At 37.5% G+C, this 17,227-nt stretch overlaps 2 protein-coding genes across 7 annotated transcripts in view; both read right to left on the minus strand.

The window, feature by feature from the left end:
• Positions 1 to 2,541, minus strand: part of LOC126260676 (uncharacterized) — a 33,705-nt gene extending 31,164 nt beyond the window's left edge. Inside the window, exon 1 of the mRNA XM_049958044.1 lies at positions 2,522 to 2,541. Coding sequence (XP_049814001.1) covers positions 2,522 to 2,541 — 20 coding nt within the window. The remainder of the gene's footprint in view (positions 1 to 2,521) is intronic.
• Positions 2,542 to 8,706: 6,165 nt separating this feature from the next.
• The window catches only part of LOC126255156 (peripheral plasma membrane protein CASK), a 546,277-nt gene continuing 537,756 nt past the window's right edge, over positions 8,707 to 17,227 (minus strand). For all 6 annotated transcript variants that reach the window (XM_049955370.1, XM_049955372.1, XM_049955371.1 and 3 more), the window contains one exon: positions 8,707 to 12,322. In XM_049955370.1, coding sequence (XP_049811327.1) covers positions 12,143 to 12,322 — 180 coding nt within the window. In that variant the 3' untranslated portion in view covers positions 8,707 to 12,142. The remainder of the gene's footprint in view (positions 12,323 to 17,227) is intronic.

Below are 17,227 nucleotides of genomic sequence, written 5' to 3' on the forward strand. Positions count from 1 at the left end.
GGCATGTTGTTGGGCCCATCTGTACTGCGCTGCATGGTTTCGTGGTTGCAAAGATGAACCTCACGATGGAGGTCGGGAGTGAAGTTGCGCATCATGCAGCCTATTACCCACAGTTTGAGTCATAACAAGATGTCCTTGGACGGCCTGAGCGAGGCACGTCATCGACAGTTCGTGTCTCTCTGTATCTCCTACATGTCCAAACAACATCGCTTTGGTTGACTTCGAGACGATTGGACACTTCCCTTGTTGAGAGCCCTTCCTGGCACAAAATAACAATGCAGACGCAATCAAATCGCGGTATTGACTGTCTAGGCACGGATGATCTACAGACAACACGAGCCATGTACCTCCTTCTGGTGGAATGACTGAGATGATCGGCTGTCGGATCCCCTCCAACTAATAGGCGCTGCTCATGCATGGCTGTTTACATCTTTGTGAGGGATTAGTGATATCTCTGAACAGTCAAAGAGACTGTGTTTGTGATACAATATCCACAGTCAATGTCTGTCTTCACGAGCTCTGGGAACACGGGTGATGCAAAACTTTTTTTGATGTGTGTAATATAAATATAGATAATGATCTATGATAATTCTGTAACACTAGATCAGGGCATTTTCAAGGTCACCTTCAAGCCTGCTGATTGCTTTGACAACAGGTTAACACATTGCACTGTGATTTTAATAGCATCTTTATTCAGTATATAATGTGAATGGTCATGCCAGAGAACATTTTTCTTTGCTTGAGAAGTTCTTTGATCTTGGTACTGTATGAGTCCTATACAAATTCATGATCTGATATATCTATCTACTTGCAGAACATTCAAACTTGTACAAGTTTAAGGACAATATCTCCCATTTTTGTCAACACAGACGCTGATGATATTGGTTACTGGATGATTCTGTTGTGGCAGGTGCTAGCTTTCATTGGTATACTGGAGGGTGGAATCTTAAGCATGTGTCTACAACTGACCGCACGTTTTCCACTGTAAATGTCTGAATCAGTTCCCCCGCCCCACCAACCATAAAGTGGAAGATATTATGAAGCTGATGAAAGATGAACCAAAACAACTACGGACTGCTGGAGTGCATGAAATTACATGCACGTGTAGTAAAATGTAGATTGGAGAGACAACTCGTCCAGTTAATTAACAATTTAAGAGCATTAACAACAATGTTCACCTCAAGCAACCCAGAAATGCAGCCTTAGCTGAACACAGTGAAAAATATGGTGAAAATATAGACTTTGCTAATACTCATGTTTTAACGATATTCTTCTTTTTCTTGTGCCTTTGTCCAACATCTGCACACAGCATTTGGCATGCTTATAAACACATTTGGCATGGTTAATTCCTTTCACCTCTCCCAGTACTCCTTGAGATGGAGTGTGTGGATCACTGTGTCTGCATTTAATGTTAGTCAGGTGAAAGTGTGGGAAAATTTAATAAATGTTTGTTAATCACGTAACCTACGTAGGACTTGGGTACCAGCCTGGTATTCGCTTTGTCATATGTTGGAAAATGCTTAAAGATCGCATCAAGGCTGCCTGTCACACTGACCTTGGATATTAATCTGAGGAACAGATTTCATCCATGGCCGGCGCAGCTTCCTCTCCTGGAAGCGATCCTTTAACATGAACAGCTATCCAGACAGATTTATATTTTAGCAATGTAAGTTAAAAGTCAGGGGCAACCAAAATTTTCATCATGATGTTGGCTTTAAACTATTGGCAGCATGGCTACTTGCTGTCAGTGGTACAAAGACATGACAGGCATACCAAGTGTAACTCCTGCCCCCCTCTCCAGCCTCTAGTACACTAATGAATGCTTCCACCAGTCATGATAATGTCAGCCAGTATTAACATCTATTGTGAAAAAAATGCTGATAATCCTGTACTTAAATTGAAATTGAGGGAGATTACACAACTTGAAATAATAGCACTGCAAACCATTCAGATATCTTGAACCTGCACTATAATTAACCAATAGGGACAACAAAAAAGTGTGCCAACTGGGACTACATCCCAGATTTAGTGCTTATCAGAAGCAGTAGCCTTAACCAATAAGCCATCTAGGCACACTTACAGATCTAATCCAAACTTTTATAGTCACTGGTGTTTCCACCCATAATTCTTGAACACTGCCACCATCACTTTCAACGCTACTGATCCATTCATTTCATTTCAGAACAATTAATTCATTTCATATATATCTCTTGTGGTAGAGTAGGTCAACATCCTCCACCATCTCCCTTCCGCCCGTGTTGCTATTCCCACATAATGCATGGGAGGACCTCTAGTAACAGTGCTCAGAAATCATAGGTGGAAACATATGGCAGCGTAACTTTGAGTGAGGCCTGGCCAAGAGGTGTGTTCAGAAACCCTAATGGTTAAGGACCACTCCCAATAACTAGGGAATCTGGATTCAGGTCCCCAATCTTGCACAAATTTTCATTTCTGTAGGTTTGTCCTCAAGTTTGAGAGTGGGCCATATTATATGGTGAAGCTAGTTCCTGGAAGTACTCACCAAGAAAACCAAACAACCATGTTAGAAGATTCTACAAAAATGGCATAGTACCGAAGTCCAAAAACTTTTCGACATAATTGACAGTGATGGCAGTAGCTTATGTTGTTCTATATTTTCTTTATCACAATCTAAAGGGCACCACATTCAAATCCCTGCAGCTTTTCACACTAAATTTCCAGCAAAAGGAAGTGAGAATATGGCACTGTTGATTTGGAGACCTTGAGCAGTTGGTCAGTTGCATAGCTATAACAGACTTCTTTCTCACACATTGACTCCTGTCTTTTACAATGTGTGTGTTTTACGTAATACGTGAACATTTTTGGTTAGGCTTTACTCTGTGAGCGATATAATAAAACAAGTTTATTGTTACCAGTCACTATTTATTTTTTCCCACAATGGATTTTAGAGGTTCAGACCTCTGTCATCCAGTGGATTTATGGGTACTAATATGGCACGTGTTGTGTTACAGCTATATTACTATATACATTATATCTGTGTACATATCTATATAAGAGGTGGTGGCTGTGAGCTCTACATAAAGAGTATGTAGTCTGCCTAAAATCATGAGTTAGTTGACACTTCATGCCTCAGAAATGAGTTCCTACATTCAGAGCTATAATCATCAAGCACAGTGTCAACCAGTGCCATTCACTTACATTATTTGAACTGCACGGCCTTTTAAATAACTGCAAAAAGTGTCATTTGGCATTTGGAGTACAGAGCCTTGCCCACAGTCTGTTTGACAATCACTAACTGCAGCTGGAAATAGCAAACTCTACCATTACGAGCAGCTAGTTCCCCATGCAACTTTAGCCTTAATTGAGTGACAGCTGAGGTCGTTGAGGTAAAACTGTAGCAATACATAGCAGATGCCAACTAAGAAATATTTTTAATTAGGCTACAGTGCTGAATTTGTGTTTTTGATGAATAAAGAAAAAGTTAAAACTCATTGCTGGCACATTCCTCAAATAGCACAAAAGATGTTTTCAAGTCCTCCAATATGCTACACAGATTACAATTCACTGTGTCACATGCTCTACATCTATGAGAGACTACAGAGATATTTAGGATCTAACCCAGAAAATGAAACACAATCTGGTAATGAATAACTGTAAACTACCATCTCTTTTCCCCTCGTCAGCTGAAACATGGTGGTGCAAGTTTCTTCCATTACGAGAATTCAAACTGGCTAATTACCATGTCCCAGCAGTCTTGTTTATAGAGAGAGTTTCATGACTGATTGCCATATTCCCCAAACATTTACTTTCTGATTTACATTGCAATAACATGTTTGCAATTTACAATATGATAAACAGTGTATTGAGTTTAATTATATTATTATTTTCTACACTTTCATGGAAAAGGTATAGTAAAACTGCGAGACTTTAGTATTAACCATTGTGGATTCTCACATGGGATTGGTAACATCCTGCTGTTCTCTCAATTTTATTTTGTTGAATCAGTTCCTCAAAGTACATTTCTGCCATCTCTTAGTATTAATTTCCATAAGGAATGTGCCTGTTAAGCATCCGAGCTGCCAGTAATTAATTAATTGCATCTTCTCCCCAATTTAATTGGCTCAGATACTTTATTGGTATTGAAATTTTCTGCAAACTCAAGTTTCTACTCACATTTTAAAAATATTTCCCGTAGACAAAGCTTTAGGCATTCAATTGTTATGCCACGAACAACCAGAGGAAAATAATATGCATTTCACTTGCCCATAATGCAATATTGTAGTGTATATGGCAAGTTCTTTTCTCAACAATACTGTGTACAGAATGCAGCAATTTTACATCTGTAAACAGTATTATGTGTATGAAATTAATTAAATGAAATGCAATGAAATGAATGGCTCAATGGGAGTGAAATAAATGAAGGTGCAATGACGTGAAATTATTTCAGTGCAAACCATTCACATATATTGAACCTGCATTGTCATAAACCTATAGCAGTAACTGCAATTTTGTGGCAGACCAGAACTTGGATGCAGATTTCCTGTTTTTTGCAAGCATGCATCCAGGACTCATTCAAACTTTCATTATCAGTGATGTTCAATTAAAAATACATATTTTTGTCAAAAACACGTTTTTGTTGCTTACTAACTGTTGTACATGTGTAAACCTGCAAGGTACTGAATAATACAGAAAACAAATAGCAATGTACATTACATGTGTTCTATCAAGGAATCCATTTGGAACAAGGCATATATCCATATGAAGTTTTCTGCTTCTAATGGTTGTTCCTGTCCTATCCCTGAATAATGACAATTCCTCCTGCGACACTGTGTATGTACTCCTTCAGACAGGATAACTCACTGTCCTCCAATGGCTGTTCGCCCATTGGTGAACCTATGGTGGTAGAATTTGGATATTATAGGTGGAAACATCAGTGACAATAAATATGGAGTCAAACCGAGTGGTTTGCTCATATAACTTAATGGTTAAAATCAACTTTTAAACATTTCCTATATATTTTAGAAAAATAATATCCTGGACAAGTCAAAGGTTTTCATTAGATTAGATATACAGATGAGTGTTTATTTATACGTTATGCCTAAACCAACCTAGGCACTACATCCTTTACCTACTGGGAACTACAATTAATGACTGTTGTGAAATGATAAGTCACTAAATTTAAACACAGTTTCATTTCACACAGATCAAGTTTATGGTTCTTAGAGCCTCTCCGAGACCAACATCACTCATCATCTTTAGCCACAACAGTCAGTTTCTTTTATCTGGCCTGTATTAAGAATATTTTAGTATTTAATTACTTCACCTGAAATTGTTTGACTCCTTCAGATGTCCAACTATTATACACACTCACATATACATATATTAATTTGCCATGTGTTATTAATGGCTGCCATGTACATATCATACCACAATCTTCAAACTGCTCGTAACTAATGATTCTTCACAGCTAGCCTCACAGAATTATCTTATGAATATTCAATTAATGCCAAGACTAAATATTTCTTCTTGTCACTTTTGAACTATTTATTCTCCATAGTTAATACTTTGTTTGCACTTCTTGGACACAGACTCTCCCTCACCCTTGGCCACTAGACACCAAAGTCCGGTATCTCTACCTGGGATTCCCCAAATGTTGGGGTGAAACTGTTAACATCCAGAGCGTTCATACCAGCAACCTCACAACCCCTAGAAATGAACTGTTAATACCAGTATTTAGTAAGGATATTGGTTAAAATGCCTTACAAACTGTTCACAAAAAGCATAAAATCTGGGTTCAAGTGCAACACAAATTTTCAACTATCAGAAGGTGAAGACCAGATAGTATCAGATGCATAAGTTCGTTCAAAATTGTAATTTTTCTGAAGATTTTATTGTAACATTCTCCACATTAAACAGTATGACACCTTACTTAAGAGGTTTATAAAACCCTGTGTCATTTATTATGTACGTCAAACAGTGAAAACTCCAGGTTGGAATATCAATAATGTAATGCTGTGCACTGTTTTTAAAGATGACATATTAAGTTGCCAACAGGCACAATTAAAAGGTACTTACACTTCATCTTTCAGCCACAGCCTTCATTAGAAAAAGAAACAGAAAGAGAAACACGCACACATTCATTCACATGAATAAGCACACCTCAGGCACACACTACCACCCCTTCTCTGGCAGCTCAGGCCAGAATGTCTGGTCTTGAACAAAATAGGCTTTAGTAAAACATCTATCACATGTGCAGTAAAGACTGCTGAACCATATATGCGCACAATTCTCCCGGGCTCAACTCCCACAAATGTATCATCGAATCCAGTCTTCTGCGAATGTTTCACTGTTTTGTAGATGCAGGGTCATGACAATGCTGTGAAACTGTCCTTTTGGCACAAATGTCACTACTCTAGCTTTTGGTGGTTGCTTGACCAGGGAGCTGTACTCAAGACGAGGAAAAACCTTGACAAGCAGGTCAGTCTATGGGGAAGCACAGAGTCCAAACACTGCATAAAGACTGACATGGAGAAAAGTACAAAATGTGACACGACAAATGACAAGAACAACTAGCATGTGGAACTAAGATCATGGCACAATGGGAAAGCTGGTCCTTGTTAACTGAACTCATAGTAACAGCTGACTGACCTGGCCAATTGCCGCTACGAAGTAAACACATGGATCAGCGGTTCTGCAAATAAAATGCTCCACATGCACCCTCCTTGGTACTTTTCCACCCTACTCTGCCACAAGACTCACACTAGCTCATCTGGACCCGTATATGTATGTTCACTGGTGGGTATACTAGACACTGCAAATTATGTAGTGTGTCAGTTGTTCCTCTTCCTGTCTTTCTTCATAAAATTCATTTTTATTTTAGGTTTTGGTTTTAGAATTGACCTTTTTTCAGTTTCATCTGAGGACTATATTTTGCTTCAGTCAGTTAAATTGATTTTTCAAGCTTTTTCCCAGGCAATTTTCTACTTCTTAGGTTTTTTTCCTTTCTCCTCCTTATCTTGTTTCTTCTGCTCAAGCTGGATTTCATCAGTGTTAAGTCCTATTTCACTTTGTTCTTTATGGTTGTAAATTTTGTGCTGGAACAGCTAGGAGAGGTAAAATCGTTGCTCTATAAGAGACAGCCAAAGGGTAGTTTGCTTCTAATTGTTCTTCATGGACTTTTTCAATCTGTTCATCGGCTCCTGGTTCTGAACACACATCCAATGGTTACGAAAAGGAGGGTCTAAGGAAACTAAATGTTGTCACAGACAGTTGATGTATGGCAAGCATATCTTTATCATTCATAAGCCTTGTTGTGGTGGATGTGTAGGGAAGAGGGTAAGACTCTTGAAAAGCATCACACTTGTTCCATGATGAGATACACTTCAAATCACTGGAAATACTTTTGTCTTATGGCACAATGTACATGCACTTTAAACCTAACTGTACTAGTTCCAGTCAGTGTGTTTTGAAAAGGTAAAATTTAACATTCCAGCTATGTCTTTTAGGTCAGTTTTCAGGTTTGGATATGTTTGAATCCAGAGTGACCATGCCTCATGGTATGCATTTTTGAAGGACGTTATAACCATCTTATCAAGTGGTTGCAGCCTCTGTGAAATAAGGGGAATGGGGCAAAGTTAACATGTAGATGCGGCTTTTGGCAAAGGTCGTCATTGCTAGGTCTTTGTAGCTTGATTAACTATCCGCAACACATAGGGCAGGATCTTTCTTATTTAGATTCACCCAGTCTTCAAAAAGTTTCAGCCACTTCAAAAGAAACCTCAGCAGTTGTGCAACCATTCAGTTAAAAATCAAATTCACTTCCTATTGTTGCACTCTCTTTCAAATCGGTATCTAGTCTGGCACAAGAATAAACAGAAATTGGAGATATAAGTTTTCTGTAAGCACTGATAGAGAGAAAATTGTTAACATTTCGGTCGCTTTCAGCTGAAGTTAGTTTCCCTAATTGCTTTGTGCCTTCACTGAACATTTCGGTTTTATTTTATGTATTATGTCAGGTACAGCCTGAAATTGTGTTGTCCAATACAACCCGAACATATTGCTGTGGTATTTTAACATTTTGATTGTTATTACTTAGGATAGACATACAGCCTACAATGTGGAGAATAATACCAGCTGTCTCTAAATGTAACACAGAAATTTGATATTATTTACATGCAGACAAAACACAACACTCCAAAGTTACACAATACTCCAAAGTTAAGTGCATCACTAGAAACAGATAACGTTTTACCACTCCAAAACACACTTGTTTTGATTCAAAACCATGTTACTGGTCTTGGTTCCTCTGTAGTTCGCACTGCAGTGGCACAAGAGGTACCATCACTAGTGCTCAAGTTTAGAAACAGCTCTTGTTCAATACAATCCATGTGACTGATAACTTCAAATAAAAATATCAATACTCATGATAACACAATTGTTTGCAATACATGATTATGTAGTTTTATTGTCATATGAGCTTAACATGTGAATTTTTTGCACTAATGTTTTTATTGGTAAGATCTTAATATGACAATTCACACTAAATATTCTTCAGTGAACACTAAATACCTTACCTTCTGGGCATCACATATAATTCTAAGAAGGAAAGAACCACTAGCCAAACTTCCTAATTTGGGTAATAGTGTCTCCAGTCACTGGATGATATGACTGCATCACTCATACACAAAAATACAAAAAGGAAAAGAATGAAAATTAAGTTTCCTAGAATTCTGAATCTCAGTAACAATTTATTTTTATTCAAATAATGACATATTCACAGGTGTACTGAATGTTATTTGTCAGCATATCCAACTGTCCTTTGAGCATGTCTCAGTAGGAGATCCATGAGAGAAGATGTTTATCACTGAGTGACTATGTTCAGTTTCAAGAGGTAAATTTTGTATCCATTATTCTGACCACAGACCAGTTTCAGCTCACCATTTTAGAGACAATTTTATTCAGTGCTGATGTAGAGTGAAATCTGAAGTTATCTCATGACGAATGGAGATCATGTAATAGAAATTCACAGTAAAAAATATTCAGGGTGACACCATCTATAACCAATCATGTGATACAATGACAATGTTTTTATTGAACATATTTCTTCAGTTTCTTGAGAATCCTTAAATAAGCAACAAAATTTACTTCTGCTTTAGGAATTAGAATACAACATAAAGTTTGAAAAATATGTATTCAGTGCTTTGAGTTTTATAGTGGTAATATAGTTCAACATTACACAGCAGATCTTGCTGCAGTCCCAGGACTTCTGATTGTGCTTAAAGGCCACTTCCAGTAATGTATTCTAAAAGCATCTTCCTATGCTGATGTAAACAATTTGTTGGTTATTTTGGACTGTTTACTTCAGAATGCTGGGCACAGAATATAAATTCTCTGTGTCTAGTGGTCAAACATAACATTATGCATAATCAAAACATAGCATTGGTGTATAGTGCTTCAGACTAACGACACACTGACCTTTATTACTGGATTTCCTCCCAGGAAAAGAAAATTAATATGAAAATATTAGTGTCAAAACTACTGCAATATTTTGGAATAAAACAAAACAGCTGGTATAAAAGGAAACTGATAATAAATAAAACACTGCTACGTTAACTACAAAATTAAGACAAATCTATATCTTTCACAAGAGTAGCATCTCCTGCAACAATTTCTTGATGGTAAATTGTCCAGTGAAGATATCTTCCCCAAAGTTTGTATCCAGATTATTATTAAAATAGAAAAAAACATACACACAATTACAAAATTTACTGACTGTTTACAGCAAAGTATCTTTTTGTGAATATGAAATCACGTAACACCAGCAATAAACTGATTTTGTCTGATATTAGAGGGATTTGACTTAAGTAAGAATACATACAAAACAATAATTTCAAGTACATAGAGAGAGAAAAAATTAGTCATTTCACTGCTTGTACTTAATCTGCAGGTCAGTTTCAAAAATCATAGAAGGGCACACAGGCCCTTAAGCAACTGAAACACATGTATGTATGACAGAAACAGATGCACATAAAACTTCGTTTATTGAGTCTCAATCTATTCACATTAAACAAGCCACATAAGTTCATTCCCATATGTTCAATAAAGTTTTCTAGTTTTTGCATGTTGCTTCTACATTCTTGATCCATCTACATATAGTTGCATCAATATCCTGATTGTAATATTTCTTTCAGTAGTTGTAGGTATTTATGACACAAAAAGATTTTTACACAGCTGAAGCTCTTCAGATTGTGTCACTTTGTTAAATTGCAATAACAATGTTAGTATTTGAAGTTTTTCCAAATTTATAGTGAAAACATCTTTCCTCATTCACTACAATATTTCTTAATTTTAAATCCCACTTTCTTGCACCTTTAATGGACAACACTCCAATTCATTCTTGAAAGCATATTGCTTCATCACTCACAGCCCAAATCACTGCAGATAAACAGCACAGTAGCCAAACACACATCAGATGCAAACATATGCACTTCTGCTGCGTACACTGCTGAATACTTCCTCTTCTGCACACTTAACATATTCATGAGCAGTCAAGAAGTGTAATGTCTGGGAAAGCCCACCACTTACCCTAACACCTTAAACGTACAAAGCACTATCCACATCCTCTTCATATATACTGCATGAAATATTGTAGACAGAATGTTCATGTTAATACTTAATGTTCTGTCATTTTGCATAGATTAAGTCAAAATTTTATTCACAGTACTTCAAGATGGCACTTCAGTTGTATTGTAAAATACTTCATAACTGAGCAAACACTAAGTTTGTGCTTAATTTTATAGAGCACTGTTTCTATAACAGTGGTCGTATTTGTGCACTTTCTGTATTACATTACTTGCATAGTTTGATAAAATTTTACTTTAAAAATTCTAATCAACAATATTACTATTTGTGCATATAAGATGAACACTTGTAACTGCATATCACTCACAGTTTGTTAACTGAAACATGCAAATGTTACAGTGAACCAATTGCTGAATAGTTTAGGTAAAATAGCAGTTCAGACTTTCGTAATAACTGTTGAATTACAAATTTTGATAATTATTCCAAATATTTTAGTACCTTTTCTTAAAAACTATATAATTATTTGGATATTCAGATTGCTTTTGTGGATAGATCTCAAAATGTAATACAAAGGAAAACATATCTATAAAAGAATTCAAACATTAGTGTTTATTTTTTAGTAAACTAATATAGAATGTGACAAATGGGATTTTCAGTGCAGTTCTAGTCCACTATAAATAATAGGATGTTATTAATTAATTCATGAAAAATCAGTACAGTGCTATTGCTTTTTGAAACATGTTCAGCTTCAGCACAATTAGCATCATTGAAAACTGAAAAGTTACCAACAACTAAAAATCAGATTTGCTAATGCCCTGTAGTTTATTCACATGAACACAGAAACTGGAGCTGTAGTAAATGATAGAAAAGAAGAGGAAACATGAAGGAGGAATGTTAACAATATGTTTGGAATGTCTCTGAATTAGAGCTGATCTTTGCATTCAAACAATAGTGTTGTGTTGATAAGATAACAATCAGTACACAATTCAGGATCAATGGAATAACTTAACAGAACAACACAAACATTCAGCCTACCTTTCACAAATACTGCAACAAAATAACTGACACTTAGCGTTAACCTACTTCTGAAAATTATTTCTTACAATGGAGGACAAACAAAACTTATTCAACAACATAGTTAAATGTGTATCCATATTCCCTTACAATAAACAAAACTATTTTCCTAATATTTCAAACTCGGAGTTTAACACTGCCTTGTAGTTCATATTACAATCAAATAATAATTGTTCACAGAACAAAAATTTGTATAAATAAAAGTCTTTCAAGTTTTATGAAATTTTAAAAATTTAGGATTGGAATCACTTACTACAGCTTCATGTTTGTGTTCCAGTGATGAACTGAGAAATAAAGTGACACAACTTTCCTGAAAAAGAGTTGAAGATAAACATAATACCACTCTTATTTGATTCAGCAGCTATCCACAGGAAGATCATTAACATACACATACCAGAATTGAAATTGAGCATAACAAACACAGTAACTTCTTATTCATGCACTTAATCACTTTTTCTGTTTCCCATTTTCACTTTATTGAAGTTGTAGACTCTGAAAGTGTCTTCTGTCAGTAGACCCATGAGACAGGTATCCACTGTGGTGTAGTATGAACACGTTCAATGGCTTTTTCTAAGGCAGCTATTGTCTCTTCTATATCATTATTAACTATAGTTAAGTCAAAGAAATGCCCATAGGCTTGCCGCAGAAGATCAGATTCCTTCGCTAATCGTTCTAAGCTTCCATCATACTGCAAAGAAAAAGAATAAGATTAAGCAAGATCCTCCACTTAATGGTATAAAGAATGTGTAATACATAAATTCACCATGTAGACTGCAGCACCATAAAAACACCTCTAATAATTGTAATAAGAAGTGAGTACCTCATATGAAACTGCATTTGTGTGGTATGTAAAAATCACTATTCTTTTTAAAAAAAGATATGACTTGCTTAAATATTAATAGTATATTTTTACAAAGCCAATATTTTTTCTGTGTAGTGTTCATAAATGTTTAAATATTTTTACCAACTGCATTGTCGCTTCTGACATGATACTGATCTCTAACAAAAAAGAAGAAGAAGAAAAAGAAATAGCAGTGACAATGATCAAAACATAAATTAACTGAAAGACAGAAAAATTACTTCACAAAATAGTGATTTGGTGTACATAGTAGGTTTTTGCAATGCAGAGTAATTTCCATTAAATTCATTTTTATTTCTTAAATGCATTTTTTTTATTTATTTTTTTCGTTGAACTTGTAACTGATCTTGGAATGTCTATTGAGATTTGTGTGCTCAGTTCTAAATCTGTCAAATGGTCGTATTTGTGCACTTTCTTTATTACATTACTTGCACAGTTCGATAAAATTTTACTTTAAAAATAAAAGATGAACACTCTTAACGGCATATCACTCACAGTTTGTTAACTGAAACATGCAAATGTTACAGTGAACCAATTGCTGAATAGTTCAGGTAAAACAGCAGATTAGACTTTCGTAATAACTGTTGAATTACAAATTTTTGCTTATGACATAGATAGACATATCACAGGTGCAACCACATTGAAAGGGTATCTATTGAGAGATCAGACAAACATATGGTTCCTCAAGAGAGGCAGCATTCAGGAGGTGCAGAAACACCAGTCTGCAAGACTGACTAATCTGGCCTTATGACATTAGTCAATTGAAAGTAAGTGGAACTACAGCTGTCATACTTCCCGAGGGCATGCAGCTCTACTGGAAGGCTTAATGGTGGTGCCATCCTCTTGGATAAAATATTCTCGATGTAAAATAGCCCCCCATTCAGATTGTGTGTCTCCTCAGGAAGATGATGATGTCAGGAAAACTAATACTGGCAGTCAATAATTCAGAGCATATAATGCTAGTCTTTAAAGGTTGAAATCAGATATAGTGTGAATTAGAGAAGTGTGGTGCCAGGAAGAACAGGACTTCTGGTGAAGGATTGCCAACACAAAATAGTAGTAAGAAAATAGAATATTGACTGTGGGAGAGGAGTGAAAGTGGAAACCACCTGGTGGAGTTATGTTTAGAGCACAATTTAATCACTGCTTGTACTTAGTTTAAGAATCGAGAAAGATGGTTGTATAAGTGGAAGAGACCTGAAGACACTGAAATAGATTTCATGGCCAGATTTTAAACTGCAATAAATTTCCAGAAATAAATGTTGACTCTGACTGTAATTTATTGGCTATGAACTGTAGATTAAAACTGAAGGAACTGCAGAAGGTTAGGAAATTAAATTGATGGGGTCTGGATAAGTTTGGCAGAAAGAGAAGCATCTATATGAATATTAATATCTCAAATAGAAAGCCTGTACTAAGAAAAGAGGGGAGGGCTGAAATGTAGAAGTAATATAAAGAGGGAAACAAATTTGAATACAATATTATGGGAAGAGCAGAGAAAGAAGCTGAAGATGTTGTGTGCAGTATGATACCGAGAGCCTAATTTGACACGACAATGAAAGACATAAATCAAAACAAGGTGCCTGGAATAAATGATATTTCCTCTGAATAATTGAGATACGTGACAAAATTATTCAGTCTAATGTACATGGTATATAAACTTGAAGTTTGAAGAAGAATGTAACGATTTCTTTTCCATAGAATGGTGGTGCTGACAAGTGTGAATGTTACTGAATAATCAGTTTAAGAAGCCATGGTTGCAAATTATTGATATGAATTATTTACAGAAATATGGCAAAAACCAGTAGAAAATGACCTTGGGGAATATCAGTTTGAGCTCTACAGAAATGTAGGAATATGCAAGACAATACTGACCATATGACTTATGTTAGAAGATTGGTTAAATAAGAGCAAAGCTACATTTATAGCATCAGTAGAAGTAAAGAAAGCTTTTGACAAAGTTGAATCGAATATACTCTTTGAAATTCTCAGTGGGGTGTGGGTGAAGAAAAGGGGACTGGAAATGGAGAGGAGCAAGGATGGGGAAAGGACAGGTGGATGCTTTGGCGGAGAGTGACACACAGTAAGGGGCTTTGGAAAGGGAGGTGATAGGACAGAGGGGGGCATAAACTGTTGCATGGTGGATGTTGGGACAGTAGGTTACCCTAGGCTGAGGTTGGGATAATTTTGGGAGCATATTTAAGAATATGCTATAAGGGTAACCCCCATCTGCACAATTCAGAAAAGCTGGTGGTGGATGGCCAGATGGCCCGAGTTGTGAAGCAGCTATTGCAATCAAGCTTGTTGTGGCACATGTTGGTGGTGGGTGTTCATCCTGGTGGACAGCTGGTTAATGGTCATACCAACAAAAAAAGCTACGCAATGATTGCAGCTGAACAGGCATATAACTTGGCTGCTTTTACGAGTGGTGTAAGATAAACCTGCAACAGGACTGGAATAGGAACTACTGGGCAGGTCTTGCACCTGGGTCTTCTACAGGAATATGATCCCTATCGCATCAGTGTCAGCGGATAAATATGATATTGCAGTGCTTGTGTTATTCCAAATTACGATGCAAGGTTCCTTTGGACATGCATCATAATTAGATATAACACAGGTGCTGCAATATTGCACAGATCTTGTGTTAATGTCCCTCATTTCAGCACACGATGGCAAATAATCAAAGTCCAGACAAAGGATGTGGTTCATTAGTTCCAGTCCAGGGTGGTATTGTATGACAAAGGGGCACTCTTGGTGGGAGGATTGTGGGTGGGTGGTGAAATGGCATGGGAAATCTGTTTGCGGACTAGCTGTGGGTGATTGGTCTGTGGGTGGTATGTCTGCCTGTGAAGGCTTTGGTGAGACTTTCAGCATACTGGGGAAAGGAGTTCTTGTCACTGCAGATACAATGTCCTTTGGTGACCAAGCTGTACGGGAGGGATTTTTTGGTGTGGAAGGGATGGTAGCTATCAGAATGCAGGTACTGTTGGTGGTTGGTGTGTTTAATGTGGATAGAGGTGTGGATGGAGCCATCAGAGAGGGAGGAGGTCAATGCAATGAACCAGAACCTGACCAGGGGTTTGGGGTTTTGGGAGTTTCCAAAGGTTGCCTCTAGATGACCCACAAATAGATTGACACTGAAGAGTGCCACGTGGGTGCCCATCACTGTGCTGTACCTTTCCTTCAAACGCAAAATAGTTCTGTGTTAAGAAGTTAGTTAGGTGATAGGTAGTTAGAAGGTAAGTAGGGTTTCTCCTCTCATCCCATATTCTTCTAATTATGCAATAGAGTGGTATGATTCACAGTATTGAAAGCTTTACTCATATGCAGGAAGTGCCTGTTGCCTTGTGTCCTTTATTCAGCTTGTTTAATACGAGGGTTGCCCAGTAAATAATGCCTCATATTTTTTTTCTCCAGAAGTATTTATTCCACAACAATCAAATTTACATATGTGAAAGACTGATGTTTTGTCTACTTGCTTTATTTTTCCACATAATCTCCTTCAAGTTCGACGGCCTTTTTCCAGCGAGACACAAGAGCGTGTATTCCCTGCCGGTAAAAATCTTTACTCTGCCTACGGAGCCAGGTTGTCACTTCGTGAATCACTTCTTCGTCATCGGCAAAACGTCTTCCACGAACGAAATTCTTCATTGGCCCAAACAAGTGAAAGTCTGAAGGAGCCAAATCGGGGCTGTAGGGTGGATGGGGTAACACTATCCAACCCAGTTTCGCGATGTGTTCACAAGTCCTCAAACTTGTGTGAGGACGAGCGTTATCATGCTGAATCAAAACATCCTGTGGGTTAACATGACGCCCAAGGCGCCGGAAGCGCTGCTTAAGTTTGTCTAATGTTTTGACATAAGCCTCTGAATTAATGGTACTGCCTTTTGGCATCACATCAATGAGAATTACGCCCTCGCAATCCCAAAACACAGTCATCATGACTTTTCCGGCTGAAGGACCTGTTTTGAATTTTTTCTTCTGTGGAGAATAAGCATGACGCCATTCCATCGATTGTCTTTTTGTTTCGGGCTCAAAATGATGCACCCAAGTTTCATCACCTGTCACAATCCGTGACAAAAAGGCCTCCCCGTCAACGTGAAAGCGTCGCAACAAATCGAAAGAAATGTCTTTTCTTTGGGATTTGTGATCGACAGTAAGACACCGAGGAACCCATCTTGCACACACTTTTGAGTATCCAAGCTGATTGATAATCACATCCACACTTCCTTTGCTTACTGACAACTCCAGTGCCAATTGTCGAGTCGTAATGCGTCGATCCCGTCGAATGAGAACATCAGCCCGCTGTCAGGCGTGACAGCCGTGGGAGGCCTTCCCGACCGCGGCAAATCTCGGAGCTCCGCAGCACCGCCCTCTGATGCTTTCACCCTCTGTGCCCAGCGACCAACAGTACTCCTATCGACTGCAGATGTTCCGTAGACGTTGCACAAGCGTTTATGGATATTGCCCACGGTTTCTTCCTCTGCTACGAGAAATTCAATCACTGCACGTTGTTTCTGACGGATGTCACTTGCAGACGCCATTTTAGAACATTCCTACACCACCGCTCTCTGTCGGAGGAAATTGAAACTTTGCGTACACACGCGGGAAACTTCAAATAACTCGCACCTAAAGTTTCACATTTCTAATATTTTTTATTTCGGAGAAAAAAAATATGGGGCATTATTTACTGGGCAACCCTCGTACTTCTTGTATAAAAGTTGCTACTTCTGT

Source organism: Schistocerca nitens, chromosome 1, assembly GCF_023898315.1.
Source record: "Schistocerca nitens isolate TAMUIC-IGC-003100 chromosome 1, iqSchNite1.1, whole genome shotgun sequence".
In the NCBI taxonomy this organism is placed as follows: Eukaryota; Metazoa; Arthropoda; class Insecta; order Orthoptera; family Acrididae; genus Schistocerca; species Schistocerca nitens.